Consider the following 17,224-nt stretch of genomic DNA (forward strand, 5'->3'; position numbering starts at 1 on the left):
ACTACTTTAGGTCACTTTATTGACAGGCACCACGACGCACGTCCTTCTAAGGAAATAAGGTAAGAACACACGCATGTACAAGCCATTTAAATTAATAAAGGGGTTTATTTTTTTCAATATTTTATTGGTATGTGGGTCACCATCTCTACAATAATAAAATACAACAAATCTGAAAGAAAAATTAATTTCTCAATACAATTTTTTAAATGTACAAAATCACAGACTCTTCTGTTTAATCACCTTGAACCTTACATCTTCAACACAACAGAGCCAGGGTAAATTATTTGAGCACAGGAAATATTCTAAAGCCTACACTCTTGGTCTGATTAAGTGGTTTACATTGTTTACCACATAGGATTAATTTCATGTATCGATAAATAAAAAAAATAAAAAGCACCCATAAAAGCACTGATCTCCATCCACCAAGCTAGCACTTCTCATGAAAAGGGCTAGAAACCTTCTCGGGGTTCTTTATTATCTAAAGTCAGGGGAAGGTGAGGGTATGCATATTTTGTATTGTAAAAAAAAATGTATGTGTGTTTAAAAAAAAAAAAAAGGAAGAAAGAAAAAAAAAAGAAAAGAAAAAAATAAGAATAGAGCGGTTGACCAAGCCAAGAAAGAGGACACAGTGGGCATCTCAGAGGAAGTAGGGCGTTGTGGTCCTGGGTGGAATGACTCGCTCTGCATCAGGCACAGCACGAAATAGTTTGGGCTCCCGTGTATTCACATCTTTGAACACCATAATTGAGGCAATGTTGCCACAGCGGTAGCAGTAGTTAGGGGCTGACCACACTGTCACAAGCTTCTCGTCAAACATAAACTTGTAGCCCTCGTGAACCAGCTGATGTGCACGGCAAATCAGTTTCAGGTTATTAATATGGACAAACTGCAAAAAAGGAAGGAAAAGAAACATAGATATTATACACAAATGAATTTTACATTGCTTGTTTGGCACATTTAATATCCATAAAAATACACCAATTGGTATAGGTTTTACTGTCTAATGTGGTGAAAACTGTGGTAAAAAAAAATGTATTGTTCCTCGATTATTGTTCTTCAGTTCGAAATAGACCTGTTTTGCTGACTTGGAAAAAAAAAAAATCAAGCAAAAAATTACATAGCTCAAATAGGATAATCAACTAATAATATTAAATTAGGTGTGTTAATTTTGATATACATACTAAATAAAATATTAAATAACAGCCCTACACTTTTATTATTGAATAACCCATGTAAATAAATAAAATAACTTATTTAAACAAACAAACAAACTAATTAATTAATTAATTAATTAATTAATTAAAATAAATGCACATTCCACATTCACACAGTTGAATTTTTTTAAAACAGGTCTAGCTAAACCTTTAGCAGCACAAACAAGTGCAGCTGTCAAGTTCGTTCGAACCACTTCAGGATGGGGTCTGGGACGCATTTCAGATGCAACTGGACAGGTGTAAATGAATGTGGTTGTTCAAGCCACATACATCTCCGCTATACTCCTCCCAAACGGAAGTGCTTCACTCGCAAGTGATCTTTCACCCAGGTGTCTCGTTCGGTCTTAAAATGCACTGCTGTCGCCAGCGAAAATGCAGCTAACAGTAAATGTTTTTGTAGCATAACCGTCGTAACAATTTTTTTTCGTAACAAATTTCAAATTCTGAAAACCGCATACACCAAAGCGTGTTCCATTTCAATTACCCCAGAAATTAGGTAAAATATATTTGCATTTTGGGCGGGAGTAGAAAGATCGGATTGATATCCGATTCGCCAAGACGCATTTATGTGGCCTAATGTAAATGGAACAGTCTTAACAAATCAGATAGCTATCGTATCAGAGAAAACACATGAAGTGACCAGGTGTAAAAAGGCCCTGAGTCACCTGGTCAGAAGCCACCCTGGATCCAACACAAGGTTTTAGTTACCTAGTACCTAGTTGCCTGTATGCATCGGTATGCAATCTGACATCAACGATGATCATCACTCATGGAATTTATGAAGGTTAAGCGTCAGCCATATTGAGTCTACATTCATAAGAATCTTAGCATGAGAGTTCTGCACATACTGCAACATGTTCAGACCCTGAACTGGAAATCCAGGGGTTCAATGTGTTTCCAGGGTCAGTGTGCATGTAAATCTTCTGTCACCTGAGCATACTGTCAAATGCAGGCAGGTTATAAACAAAATAAAATAAACAAAAGCAGGCCAAGGAATAAAATTTAGGAAAGGCCATGAGGGACCATAGTAACAAAACAATTAAAATCTGTCTAACACAACAGAGGTTAAGGTCGGATCGTCAAGTACTCTCCTGTAGAAATAGAGGGAAAAAATGCGCACACAATCTGCCATGCCAAAAGAAAAGAAATGGTTCCACACTAAAATTTCAATGGACAGCCATTTACTTTGTTTGCAGCACACATCTACTGGGCCTCGTTTAGATACGTTTACAGTATCTCTCAAGATTTATGGGTGTCCAAGTGTATATTTACATCTCGCCAAGATCTTGTATTGATGGTGGGAGCATCGGACTGCTACGTAAAGTGTTCTGGAGAAGATTTTACGTAGCAGTCCGGTGCTCCCACCATCATTCTGTGATGGCCAATCCATTATGAGAAATGGTTCTCATGCTGTCTGAAACACTCACAATTTGAGCCAGATGAATCCTGGCACTGTTATCTTAATATATATGTTTATGGCAACAGGGAAGAAAAAAAGAATCTATCGATGGAAAAATCAGGTAATTCAGTATATTCAGGTAGTCAGCTGACCTAATTCTTTCGGGCACATGACCAACTGGGTCAACTTCAAATCGTAACACTGACCCCACAGGCTTGTATTGTAGGCACTAGGCATAATTGGTGCATAAGGGTAAGAAGAGAGACAGAAGAAGTGATGCACCCATTACACTTTGGTAAATATGGACTCTTCAGACCACATGAGTATTTTCCATTGCTCCAGAGTCCATCACTCCCTAGTAAACTGAAGGCTACTATAATAATTATAGAATTAGTAGAATATAATCAAATAATTTGACCCTTCTGAAACAGAGCAAAACCTTTTTCGACGTCCACAGTATATTCCTTTCTTATGCATACAAAGCCTGAATGTATGTACACATACAGGAAAAGGAAACAGCTCAGCTATAAGACTACAAGACCAGAAAAGTTTTACCACCACCTTATATAGGAGTTGTAGACTGCACAATGAATGTTTCTGGTGTGAAAGAGTACACATTTTACTAGATACATTTAAAAATTATTTTCATTTTTTAAATTTCAAAACTCCAAGATTTATAATTAAAGTCAAAATTAGATGTGTGGTGTGTAAAATGAATAAAGTAGAACTGGACTATTATAAACCTACCTACTATTATTTAACACACACACACACACACACACACACACACACACACCCCCCCCAAATAAAAATAATAATAATTTTAAGTTCATATTGTTACCTCATTCGTGACCTTGGCACCAAAGAGCCAGCCGGCACCCCTTGGGCTGATAGCCCATGTGTCAACATCCTCTGGATCAGACCAAACAAGGTCACAAAATGCCCCCTTGTGGGGAATTTCCTGGTTCCGTTCAATGGTGCGAATCTGGTCCAGAGTTTTGATGTCAGGTGAAAGGCCACCATGCACGCAAAGGATCTGCTCATCTATCAACTGAGAAATTAAGCAGATAATCAGTACAATTCAGTGATAATATATACTGTGAAATTTCTGCCTATCCTTTACTGTATCAGTTCATATAGGAGTGATGGCATCTTAACTCACTTCAAAAGGCCATTTGTATCTGTATAGCATTAATATGCACACTGAAAATTATTTCTTCTGGGGCTCATTTTACATATTAACCAACAAGAGAATTGAGGAAAAGAAAGGCTTGGTGAGCTGAGCGATAGTAAACAAATCTGCAAAAGATGGTCAAACTACAGCATTATGAACATATCGGTGCTGACTGATTCACAAGAGCAAATATAAATTATAATCTTTGTAATTACAGCTTATTTATCAGCCAAAATAATTCTTTAGTAGACAACCAACATCAGGTGACAAATATAAAACATATTTCAGTATATAGTAATCAATAAGTTCAGCAGTTGGAGATCATTCCAACTTTCTTCTTTAGACATTCAGATATCAATTTGCTGGTGTGCTTGGGATCAGTGTCCCACTGCATCAACTAATTTTGACCCAGGGTACGCTGCCATAGAGATGGCTTCAAATTTATAGTTCATTGCTGCCTCAGTAACTGCAAGTATACAATTTTACAAATCCAAGTTGTCCTGCCATATCCTTTTTGGAGGGTCACCCATATTTGTTCTGCCTTTTCTGATTGTGCCTTTCAGGAACATTAAACATTTCATATGTTCACAGAGGCCTGTAAGTCATATGATGTTAAGCTTGGGTTTCTATTTATATATTTGAGCATTAAACAGTCTGACATTGGACTGAATTTGCTGAGATACCCAATCCAGCAAAGACTGGCAAATGTCTTCAGGGTTCTCTATTTGTAAACAACCCTTCTCCCTGTAGAATGGTGAATTTCAAATTCTTCAGAGATGGACTTATAATCCTTTATAATTCCTAGATTGATGGGCCCCAACAATTGATTCTCTGGAATCAGGGCTGATGTACTTTCTTCTTGGTGTGATACAGACACACCACAAGTCATCCAAAAAGCGTACCTGAACCATTTGCACCACATAAGCAATAACTGAAATTTGTGTCTAGCAAAATAGAAAATTTTGCAGTATGCACTGGCATGAACTCTTACTTTGTAGGAGACTCCATATATACACAATCCCTTAGAAAAGGATTAGTATTGACAGTCTTTTGCTGTACAGTGAAAATAATTGGGTTTGAGTTTAAAAGATAAATATGAGACAGTAAATCAGAATTTCAGCTTTCATTTCCTGATATTTATCTAGAGGTATTAAACAACTTAGAATATTTTGTTTAAATCCACGGGGTTCACTAATCTTTGGGAAAAACCATGATGGTAGTAGCAGAATCAATTCAGAAATATACAAAAACAAGGTCTGCCTATTTACACTGAGGAGAACTTCATCATGCAGCAAGACAATGAACCCAAAGGAGACTGCCAACACAAGGAACTACAATGAAATATTAATCATTTGATGACAACGTGAAACCAATCAAGCAAATCAGACGTTTGTGAGTTTGTGGAGGAATAAATGAGAAATTTTATTTAACTGAAAATACTGAATTAATGCATAAGAACCGAATACCTTCTGTAAAACATGGTGGTGGTAGTATCATGCTTTGGACCTGTATTGCTGCATCTGGGCCAGGACAGCTTGCCATCATTGATGAAACAATAATTTCAGAATTACAGTATACCAGTGAATTCTATAGGAAAATGGCAGGACATACCCAGAGAAAATGGGACATAAATCAAGACAACAATCACAAGTACTCAAGTCTGTCTACCAAAGAATGATTAAAGAGAAATAGAGATAATGTTTTAGAATGGCCAAGTCAATGTCCTGATCTAAAAGAAAAATTGTGGAAGGACCTGAAGCAAGCAGTTTATGTATGGAGACCAAGCAAAATCCCAGTGCTCTTCTGTACTGAGGAATGAGAGAAAATTCTTCCAAGCCGTTGCGCAGGACTGCTCAAAAGTTACCGGAAACTTCACTTGCAGTTATTGCTGCACAATGGCTCACAATAGCTATTGAAAGCAAAGGTTTGCATACTATTGTAATTCACAGATATGTAATGCTGGATCATTTTTCTTTATAATTAAATGAAGTGTACTTCTTTTGACTCTAACTTTGTTTGCATTCAATTTGTTTTTAGTCATATTCATGCAGACATCTAGGCATTTCTAAAAGGTTCACAAACTTTCAAGCAACACTGTATATATGCAATATATACAGTGTCTATAACTGCAATATGCATATTTAACATGTACAGTGTTTTGAACACTTTAGACTCTTAAAAATTTTGGACTATAGATTTGTAGATTCCAAACGCTTTAGATATGGTTTTGTAACATTTTTTACATTCACAAACATATGACTGATATATCCCTGTTCTTTAATTTCAAGGTCAAATTAGAGTCCATCTGTTATCTGAGAGTGCCCCGTTTTATTTAAATACTAATCCCAGAGTTTCACATACTTGTGTCACTCTCAGAAGTATAATACTGGGACATTTTCCTGAATACAAAAATACAAGTATAACACATATGTCTGATTGGGTTCACTTCGTCTGATTTTAAGACTTTTTGATCATATTTATGCATAAATATTAAAAATTCTAAAGGGTTCACAAACTATATTTAATTACGATATAATATGTGCCACTTTCATTATTACTGTGCCGTGAATTATCAACTGGTAAAATAAAAACATGATGGAAGCATGCCCTAATTTTACCTGTACTCCCACAAACCAGACTTCATCTTAATACATTGTCTGATACTTTGAGTCACTAAACATGGCCTACTTTTACATAAAGGGGTGGCTGACAAAAAAATGACCAGGCTTGTCAGCCTACAGCAAGTGAACATATGTTTAGAATAATGAGCTGCACCTAGATTTATGTAGTTACAAGCACATATAAGATATAAAAGAAATAGCCAGTTATAATAGCCAGTTCATAATAACAGAAAAAAAAGTTAGCATTGTACTTACAGCAGCAACAGTCAGCATGTCAAACACTTTTGTGCAGTATCGCCATGCATTGGCATTCCCATACTTAGTTTGGCACTCATCTGAGGGGGGGATTTAAATATAGAGAAATGAATGAATATAAAATTACACAGTGTGCTATTTATAATGATATTTTTCTGGCTTTTATACTCACCATAAAAGCCGTACACTTGTGTAATCTGCCTACTTTCATGATTCCCACGCAACAGTGTGATGCGATCTGGCCACTTCGCCTTAAGTGCTAGCAAGTACGTGAAAGTTTCTAAACTGTAATATCCTCTGTCCACAAAGTCACCCTGTGTAAGGAAAGACCCATAATATATCCACAAATCCAAATATGTTATAATCAATGCATGTATGTATACACACACAGTACTGTGCACATTTAAGGCAGGTGTGGAAAAAAAGCTGTAAAGTAAGAATGCTTTCAAAAATAGAGGACTAACCCTTACTAACAATTAACAAAATATAAATAAATGAACAAGAGTAAAATACAAATCAAATCAATATTTGGTGTGACCACCCTTGAAATCCTTCTGTCTCTTTATGTAATCCTAGACAGACTTAATGTTGATCAGTCATCTATGGGGGCAAAACAACCATTTCCATAACTCCTTGTTCTTCTCTACATTGAGGATCTGCCTTTATTTCTCAGCATTGAGGACACCATTAATATTGACCAAATGTCCAACTCCATTTGCAGATATGCAGCCCCAAACTTGCAAGGAACCTCCACCATGCTTCACTGTTGCCTGCAGACAATCATTATACTGCTCTCTAGCCTTTTGGCAAACAACCTGCCTCCTGCTACAAACTTTGCCTCGTCAGTTCAGAGCACCTACAGTTGCTTAGCCTTGTTTCAATATTGGAGGATCGGCTTTTTGGGTTCAATTCTTCCATGAAGTCCACTTCTGAGCAGACCAGCTTGACCAGCCTGCTTTAAAATCTTTGTCTCAGAGAGAACTTGGGGATGCAGTTTAACTACCTTAAGTCTTGTTGCTGTGCTCAGTCTTGCCATTGTATATGACACTGTGTGTCAAAGATGCTGGTTTGAAGCCAACAGGTCGTCACACCAAATACTGATTTAAAAAAAAAACAAAGTAGGCCTAAAATAAGCCTTACGCAAAACACCTCCAAAGATTTTGTTTTAAAAAAACATTAATTTGGACTATTCTCAAATGGCCCAGACAGATAGGGGAAATCATAAAGTTCACACAAATTAGCCATATGTGAAAACACCCTTAGAAGAGTCAATTGGTGGCCAAGCATCAGTACAAATCAAAACTTGTTATTAACTAAAAGCTTGATCATTTTCATATTGCTGTTTTAGTGTTTGCATTTGTTAGTAAAAAAAAAAAATCATCACAATTTTAAAAAATGTATTCTGGAAAATACAGTAACTCAATACAATTGAGTTGTAATAGCAATACATATGCAGTAGTGACTACTAAAATCATACATGCTACTATTTTCTAATCATACCATGAAAATGTAGTTCGTTTCTGGCACTTGTCCTCCAGTTCTGAAAAGTTCACACAAGTCATAAAACTAAGGGGTAGAGAGAAGAGAGAGCACACAATAAGTTTTCTTAAAATCACAAACAGATAGGCATAACAAAAATTCTCAAATATAATATTTAATTTGGTTACCTGTCCATGGATGTCACCACAAACAGTGACTGGACTGGATACTGGTTGTACATTTGATTCCTCAAGCAGCAGGTCACATACATAATCACACAATCTCTGTAAAGGCAAATAAACATTATGAGTAATTTAGAAACGTACTAAATAAACTGATGGCAAAACCTGGTGTTATGGTGTACATTACACTTGACAATAATGTAAAGTATGGTTGCTTGAAAGGTTACTTGCAAAAATTTATTTAATTCACTTATCTTCACTCATCTAACCACATTTCTAATACATTCAAGACTTTTAACACACAAATTGTGAAAAAAGTGATCATTAAATATCTTAGAGACACTTTACTATTAAAACACTTCAGGTTTTGGGCAAAAGAGGGGGCTTGCAAGCTAAGCTAAAAGCTAATTCCTATAAACCAGCTATACCAAGCTTCAGCAAAACTCAGTTAGTTAACAAAACAAATAAACTACTTGCAACTGCAGATTACTTCATACTGCTTAAATTATTGTGTGATAGAGTCTTGGCTGAAAATGAGCTTGCAGGCTGTGCCATCTTCAGAGCAGATAGGACTGTTCACTCCGATCAGAGCAGAGGAAGGGGACGTTGTATTTACATAATGGGTGGTGTATAAACACCAGATAATGACACTCACTGCTCCCTGGATATCAAATACCTGATTTTACAGTGTAGACCTTTCTACTTGGCCAGGGAGTTTACAATGGTTGTTATAACGGCTGTTTATCTACCACCACAAAACAAACCGTAAGTTAGCCATAGAGATGCTACATCATGCTATTAGTCAACATCTGTTGGCACAACCAGACAGTATTGTTATCTGGAGACCTGTAGGCCTATAAAAAAAGCACTAATAAGCCTATGAAAATAAGGCCAAACACAGGCACAAACAGCGCAGAAGAACAGATCACCAGCGACAACTCCAGAATGTGGCAAGGAATGAAGACAGTGACTAGTTAGAGACACTACAGAGCCACAAACCCCCACAGACTGCATACTAGCAGAGACCTTGAACCATTTCTTTTCTCACTTTAACCATTGAGCATTAACCACTGAATGGTAAGGTCAGCATCAATCCTGCACTACCAGAGAAAGACAAACCCCAACAGCATCATCAACATCAGGTCAGAAAGCAAGGAAAATGCTTTCTGGTCCAGGTGGAGTCGCTAGAAAAATCCTGGAGGCCTGCATAGATCAGTTAACAGAGATATTTTCCACTATTTTAACCTCTCGCTACTAGAGTATTTAATCCACAATCAAGTCAGCCATCTTTATCCTAGTCTCAGATAAATGCACAGTGAATTGCCTTAATGACTATTGCCAAGCTGCTCTTACCCCATTATCAACAAATGTTTCGAGAGACTCATCAGCTCACATTAAATCTGTCATCCCTGCTGACCTCAACCAACCTCAGCTTGCAAAACGAGCAAACAGATCAGCTCAGCTTTTAATACTTATCCCACACAAACTTGTTCAAAAACAACTGAATTGATAATTATCAAAACAATGATCACATTTGCTTGTATTTCAGGAGATCTAAGAATGCTGAGCACACTGCATACACAGGGATGAGGTAGAGAGGGTAAAGAGCTTTAAGTTTCTTGGTGTGCAAATCTCAGCTGACCTCACCTGAACGTCACAAATCTCCTATCATGTGGGGAAGGCAAAACAGAGACTACTTCCTCACTTGTTGCCTGACTTCTATCAGTCATCAAGTGAGCCTCCTGACCTCCTGCACCACCTTGTGGTTCACCAGCTGCACAAAGAACAGGAAGGACCTGCAGTGCAGCAAGTAGAGAGGGTAGAAAAGCTGGTCCTACCCCCACTCCACCCCCCTGAGATATCTGCACCAGCTAACTCCAGAGAAGCAGCTGTATTTGAAATAAAATTTGTATTATATAAAAGAGGGTGCTGCTATGTAAAAATGTGTCCTATGAACTATTCATATTAGATACATGTTTTCATCTTTAAAATAAAAGATCCCGAGATACATTTTCAGTAATTTTCGGCCTGGTAAAAAAACAGGTTTTCTGCTGGTAATATTATGCACATTTTTTACATTAAGGGAAATGTTTGGTAGTTAACTAGCTATATTTGTTTTAGACTTTAGAAATGACACCTTTATCAGTTTCATCTTGACATGCATATTGATACCAGATTGGTGGGATTCAGAATTGCATAAACTGTTGACATTTTATATTGCAAACATAAAAAAAGACAACGATGAAAAACAGTGAGTGAAGAACAGTTCAGTGGGTAGAAATGTCTTGTGAGGAAAAGTAAGAGTAAAATGGCCAGATTGAGCAAGATATGATAGCATGTTCAAAATTCTACACAATACTATATAAATACTAAACAAAACGCTTAAAGATTGGTGTATAAGCCATTACTGAATATGGTAGAAGTGTAATTGTATATGGAGTTGTGGTAGCCTAGTGGTTAAGGTGTTGGGCTCGGAAGGTTGCGAGTTCGATTCCTATGTCCACCAAGCTGCCACTGCTGGGCCCTTAACCCTTAATTGCTCAGTTGTATAAAATGAGAAACTGTAAGTTGCGCTGGATAAGGGCATCTGCTAAATGCTGTAAATATAAATGTAGGGACAGTAAAATAATTTTGTTAGCCCAGGTTGATGATAACCACTACAAGTCCATGCACAGTTAACCCAAGGAAGGCTGCTGCACCAGAAAATATTACTGGAAGAGTGCTCAGGGGATGTGCACACCAGCTAGCAAATGTCTTCACTGACATCAACACTTCCCTGAGCAGTGCCATCGTTCATGCCTCAACCACTACCATCATCCTTATTCTTCACTGTCCCGCACCAATGACTATAACACATAGTCCATAGGCTTCTCACACATACCACAGAGCTCACTCAGGCCAGGTCAGGAGCAGCATCTCAAAGCATCACCGCACTGACCACCAACACTGCTGTTCACCCTGCTGACCCACAACTGTGCAGCAAAGCACAGATCAAACCACAGTATCAGGATCCTGATGACACAACCACGGTGGGTCTCATAAGCAAGAACAAAGAAAGTCAGCATACAGAGTAGAGGTGCTAAAGCAAACAACCTTTTGTATAGCCAACAAGCTGTCTCTAATCATTGGCAAAATAAAATAGATGGCCGTTCTCTGCTGTACATCGACTGATCATCCATGGAGATCATGGAAAGCAACAAATTTGCTGGTGTGCACCTGAAAAAGTGGTAATGAAAAACAAAGTTGCTTATAGTTATATTTTGGATCATCTATGAAAATTTTTTGCCTTATTGAAAACACAAAGAAATAAGCAGGCAGAAAGAAACATTTATACTTATAAAGCTTCATTTCAGGCAAAGCTGTAAAACAGCATCAACCACCAAAGATGCCACCACAACATAGGGACGTCAAATCAAATAGCAGTTCTTTCCCTTTTATGAAGTGACATCAATTCAACATAGCCATAAACACTTTTATACTTTTAAATTATAATATAAAATAAAAAAGTATATTAATAGACATGGTACTTGGTTACATATAACATTGACCATACTAATAAAAAACTACTTCAAATTGCAGATAACTGCTGCGAAAATCGTGACAGTCTGATAAAAACTGATTTATCCTTTATCCTTGACATTAATTTATACTGACATTTAGATGAAGGTTATTGAACAGATCTTTTCTACCAGTAACATTTGCCATTTCCCAGTTCACCCATGGTGTAATTCAGCAATATTATCTGCTCTGGACGCCACATTCATTTGGGCAACAATGGCTCGGTAGTCGGATCAACTGGAATAAGACCAGCTCCAAAGTTATACAAGACACCAAGGTGGTGTTCATGTAAACGTAAACACGACATCCTGTTTTGTGCATATTAAAAAAAATACTTCAACACGTTTTTAGGGGGTTTGATTATCTGAGCGTCAGGGATGCTGTTTATGAGGAAGGTGAAAAGAAGGCTAGCTAAAAATGTAAACAGCTCAAAAATGGCTTACATGTATCTTAAACAATGGTAAAGCTACCTGAGGTGATCCAATCTAATCAAACATTTAAACTAGCCATCTAGTACTAAATTACTAGTACCATTACTAGCTAAATGCTTACTGGCTAACGTGAACTAGCTAATTAAAAAAATAGCTATATCAAAGTTAAATTAAGTTCATTTTTCAGACGCTCAACCGAATCGTCAAGATGGAATAATTTGTAAGCAACACCAGTCATTTAACAAACACATTAGAGTACAAAATTGATATTTTTGTTTTCTTCCCAACCATATTCTGAGAAGTTCCACCTCCTACTTTGGATTGGCTACAAGTGTTTTATCCCTGCGTTACGATTGGCTACTCACGAACAACATCCAATAAGATAACGAGTTCACTATATATCCAGTGTTAGAGGCGGTGTTATACGAGAATACGAGTGGGGGAAAAAATAATGCTACGAGAATAACATTCCTACCCTAGCATTTTGTTAGCTCCAGCAGCTAATAATTCTAGCTAATACTTCTAGCTTTACCAACGATCAAATGATGGTTATTTTTAATGGCTGTACGGTTAATATCATTAAACGCTCGACATATGCGAAGACTGAACTAACCTTAAGGTCGTTCTCTGGTAGATATTTACATTGTCTTGCAATTTCAACATACTTGTCCAGGTCCAACGGCGCCATTTTAAGAACAACAACTCATTCTACAGTGAAAAGGAAGTACAAATACGTCACAGCTCTTGAGTCTTATCTGATGCCCTATTGGGTATAAAGTATATTTGAGAGGACTTAAAAGGGATTATTTCATACACTATGTCTTGCACATAAAGCTATACGATTTAATGACAGTTTTTGTAATTAGTTTTATTTTTGCAATTTTTAGAATTTTTGCGAAATAGCTGTAAGAAATACAAAGATTCATTCAAAATATATTCATTCATTCATTCATCTTCAGTAACCATATATTCGAAGTAACTAGTTCTACAATCTATCAGTTACGATTCATGGCCAGGATACCAAATGTGGTATAAAAAACTAAACGAAAATTGTTTCTCTAAAATAATCCGACAACAATCACCACATTGACCCGACTAGCCCAATCTAGCTTGTATAGAAGGAAGACCGAATTAGTCACACTGGATGATGCTGGGTAAAAGCAGAGTTTATTGTAGATCAGTGCTGATCACACCTGACATCTATGCTTTCAAAAAATTATGCTCAAAGTGTCCTTGGTGCTTATCTCTCTGGATTTTTCCATTACCTGTTCCTGGTACGCAGCTTTATTTTAAACTGTTTTTCCTAGCTTAGTTTTAACTTTTAGTGCATTTAAAATATGTATCTTAACCTGAGCTCATTAGGTGCTTCCTACACCTCATTATCGACTCCAATCCTACGAGTTTTATTGAAGAACAGTTTAACTGTTAGCGAGAGGCTATGGGAGATTATGAGACATATGTGGCTGATGCTGCTGCACAAACTCACTGCTATTGAGCCTTCTGGTATGGTTGATGTTGCTACTCAAACCTACTCCAAAGGTCTCATTGCTGAGCCTACCAGTATGACTGACACTGCTACTCAAACCTTCTCAAAGTATCAGAGCAAGTGTCCGAATACCTTTAAGATAGTCCATTTTCTGTGTTAAACCTCACACAATTAGGCCAATGACACCTTCTAGCTGTGGACACACCAAGCTGCAAAAGCTGCCAGGTGGCACATGGCATTATGGAGCTTCTACTTCTACCAGTCATTAACACTCTTAATTAATTGTGTTTTATGATTTGAATTTTGACTTTCTTGTCCAATAAACAATTTGGTTATGAATTAAATTTAATACACATCAACGTATGGTGTCTGATTCAAACCCATGTTGTCTTCTTATTTGTTACATATAAGTTATTACAGCTGCAGTTATTACAAATAACTGCAGCTGACTCCATGTTTGGGCTTAGTCATATACACACGCATACACACACACAATTAAATAGTCATTCTCATTTAATGCACACCTTTCTTTTTTTTGTACTTCTTTTATATAATTGTCAACCAGTGGTTGACAACGCCTGAATATTTGTACTTTGTAACTACACTATTATTTTGTGGTATTGTTTTGTATTTCTTTTACTACTTTTTGTTATAGAACCCCCACATACAATACAGAATGTAAAACTCTATACAATTTTACTCCCCAGTGCTTTCAAAAGTCAGTGTTAATAGTTTATTTTTTATCAATCTATCTTCTAGGTACAGCTGCAAAACGTTTTTGAAGGAACTTGACAGAAGGTTGTTCCAAACATCTTGAAGAACATACCACAGATCTTCAGTCTATGTAGGCTGCCTCAAATCCTTCTGTCTCTTCATGTAAATCTAGAGAGACCCTATGATGTTGATATCAGGGCTCAATAGGCACCAAACCATAACTTCCAGGACTCCTTATTCTTCTCTTTGCTGAAGATAGTTCTTGATAATATCATATGTATGTTTGGGGTCTGTGTCCTTCTTCAGAATAAATTTGGGGACAATCAGACACCTGTATTCAAGTGTTATACCATGGTAGGTTGTCACCTGTGCAATAAGTCCATTCATGAAATTTCCTCAGTACTGTGGTATTATAGCAAAGTGGAAGCAATTGGGAACAACAACAACTTAGCCACAAAGTGGTAGGGCACATAAAATCACAGAGCAGGGTCTTTGGAGTGACAAATGAAGCTTGGCAATCCAATGGGTGAGTCTGGGATTGGCAGTTGCCAGGAGAATGGTACTGGCCTGACTGCATTGTTCCAAGTATGGTGGAGGAGAGATTATGGTGTGGGGATGTTTTTCAGGGGTTGCACATGGCCCCTTTGTTCCAGTGAAAGGAGAGTGAAACTCTTAAAGCTTTAGCATACAAAGACATTTTGGACAATTTATCTACACCTTCACCTACGTCTACACCTAGCTACGGACCTTTAAAATATTTTTTTTACAATTCCGTACATTTCATGTTAACATAGTTCCTTGTAAATTAGGGAATCCACTTTATTTCCTTTATATTCTTTTTTCATTTGAAAAAAGGCTGTGTCTTATGCTATATATCTCATCGAAATATGCAATGAAATATCTCAATTGTCTAGGTTAACTGGGTGTGTTAAAGATGTAAAATATTGGATAAATCATTTTCTATTATTAAATTCCATTAAGACAGAGATATTACTAATCGGTCCAAAAATATGATCCAAGATGGCGCTGGTGGGGTTGGCTGCCATTATGACTGCTCCACGATTTGTTTGTTTTTGTTTTCGGCAGTTGGATGACATCATCATCCACTTGGATGACATCATCCATATAACAGAAATACTGTTATTTCTATTGGTCTACAATCCATTCAGTTACTGCAGTTTTTAAACCTGGACTCAAACTGTCCTAGCAAAATTATAAGAGCAGGAACAGGCTGAGGGCACATGCACAACGTGCTCCCCTAGCTAGCATTCTGTTAGCCAATTGTCCACGTCTCTGGAGAACAAGCTTGATGACTTCAAGGCCAGGGCAACCTCCTCTGCTTCACTGAGACATGGCTGAACCCAGCAGTACCGGACCATGCCATTCATCCAGCCAAGCGCTTCTTGGTTTAATGCATGGACAGAACACTGGAGTTATGGAAGTCAAGTGGTGAAGTGTGTTATATGGAAATCAATACCTGACGTGACAGCAAAAAACTTGTATCGTTTTCAAGCTCCTGCTCACCCAACCTGAAGCTCTTGACCATCAAATGACCCCATTTCTACCTTAATCAGGAATTTAGCTCAGTCATAGTTTATATCCATTGTTTATATTCCACCTCAAGCAGACACAGACACTGCTTTATGGGAGATACATGAGGCCCTCACTCCATATCAAACACAGCATCATGAGGCTGTGCTCATTTTGTCAGATGACTAACAGTTCCAACCTCAAACAAGCAGTGCCATATATTTACCAGCACATCACCTGCCCCACCAGAGACACTCAGTTTAATGTGGTTATAAGAGCCTGTGGAAGGGGCTAAGAGCCTGTGGCAGTGGCTAAGAGCTACGATGGTTCTAAGAGCCTGTGGCAGGGACCAAGAGCTACAACAGAATACAAGAGACCATCCTCCAGATTGGTGAATGGCTGCCTCTCTGGGTGGCAAGCAAAACGCTTTCTACACTCTCCTAGAAGCTGCAGCTAACAGCACTGAAAGCATTAACAGTGCTAATAGCGGTACAAGCAGCATGCATGCGAAGAGTCCTGGAACGGAAAACACCTTCATGAGGAAGGCATTCAGAAGAGTGAATAACGGGAATTCAGCAGGAGCAGACGACTTCCTGGTACGGGTCCAGAGAGCCTGCACTGACCAGCTAGCACCGGTGTTCACTGTGATTTTCAACCTTTCCCTAGAACAGCCCACAATCAACATTGTGCTTTAAACAGTCCACCATGGTTCATTTCCTGAAAAACAATAGCCTGTCTATCACCCAGTAGCCCTAACCTTCATATTAATAAAGTGCTTCAAAAGACTGGTCTGAGACTTTTTCACTTCTACAGTACCTGGCACATTAGGCCCACCACAGTTTACGTATTATCCCAACTGTACTGCTGAGGATGCATTTGCACACCATTACACACCCCTTAGTCACCTGGACAGCAGGAAGGGGAAATATGTTAAAATATCCTGCTAAAAAAACAGCATTGCTGGCCCAGCATATGGTATGTTTCGCATGCTGGGACCAGCTTGGGATGGTGGTATGCTGGTCCAGCATTAGGTGCTGGTTGCAGGTGTGCTGGCTGACCAGCCTGGAATGCTGGTGTGCTGGCCGACCATCTTGGAATGGTGGTATGCTGGTCCAGCATTAGGTGCTGGTTGCTGGTGTGCTTGCCGACCAGCCTGGGATGCTGGTGTGCTGGTCAACATA

General features: G+C 38.0%; 1 protein-coding gene across 2 annotated transcripts; it reads right to left on the reverse strand.

The window, feature by feature from the left end:
- Window positions 1–85: 85 nt before the first annotated feature.
- ppp6c (protein phosphatase 6, catalytic subunit) lies at window positions 86–13,080 on the reverse strand. Of its 2 annotated transcripts, none has more exons than XM_027167994.2 (7): window positions 12,927–13,080; window positions 8,331–8,426; window positions 8,164–8,229; window positions 6,836–6,977; window positions 6,664–6,743; window positions 3,455–3,664; window positions 86–886 (listed from the first exon to the last, which is right to left on the reverse strand). In XM_027167994.2, exons 1-7 carry the CDS (start codon window positions 12,999–13,001, stop codon window positions 638–640), a joined length of 918 nt encoding a protein of 305 aa, XP_027023795.1. In that variant the 5' UTR covers window positions 13,002–13,080; the 3' UTR covers window positions 86–637. The 2 variants fall into 2 exon arrangements, with proteins under 2 accessions (XP_027023795.1, XP_027023797.1); XM_027167996.2 differs by lacking the exon at window positions 12,927–13,080 and adding an exon at window positions 11,418–11,465.
- Window positions 13,081–17,224: the final 4,144 nt, after the last annotated feature.

This window comes from Tachysurus fulvidraco, chromosome 26, assembly GCF_022655615.1.
Source record: "Tachysurus fulvidraco isolate hzauxx_2018 chromosome 26, HZAU_PFXX_2.0, whole genome shotgun sequence".
NCBI classification, from domain to species: Eukaryota; Metazoa; Chordata; class Actinopteri; order Siluriformes; family Bagridae; genus Tachysurus; species Tachysurus fulvidraco.

Excerpts from the sequence above, each read along its gene's own strand:
- ppp6c (XM_027167994.2), bottom strand. The coding sequence starts at position 13,001 with ATGGCGCCGTTGGACCTGGACAAGTATGTTGAAATTGCAAGACAATGT. Across the intron at positions 6,978-8,163 it reads AAACGAACTACATTTTCATG|GGTGACTTTGTGGACAGAGG; the intron begins GTATGATTAGAA and ends TTCCTTACACAG. Across the intron at positions 6,744-6,835 it reads ACAAGTGTACGGCTTTTATG|ATGAGTGCCAAACTAAGTAT; the intron begins GTGAGTATAAAA and ends TCCCCCCCTCAG.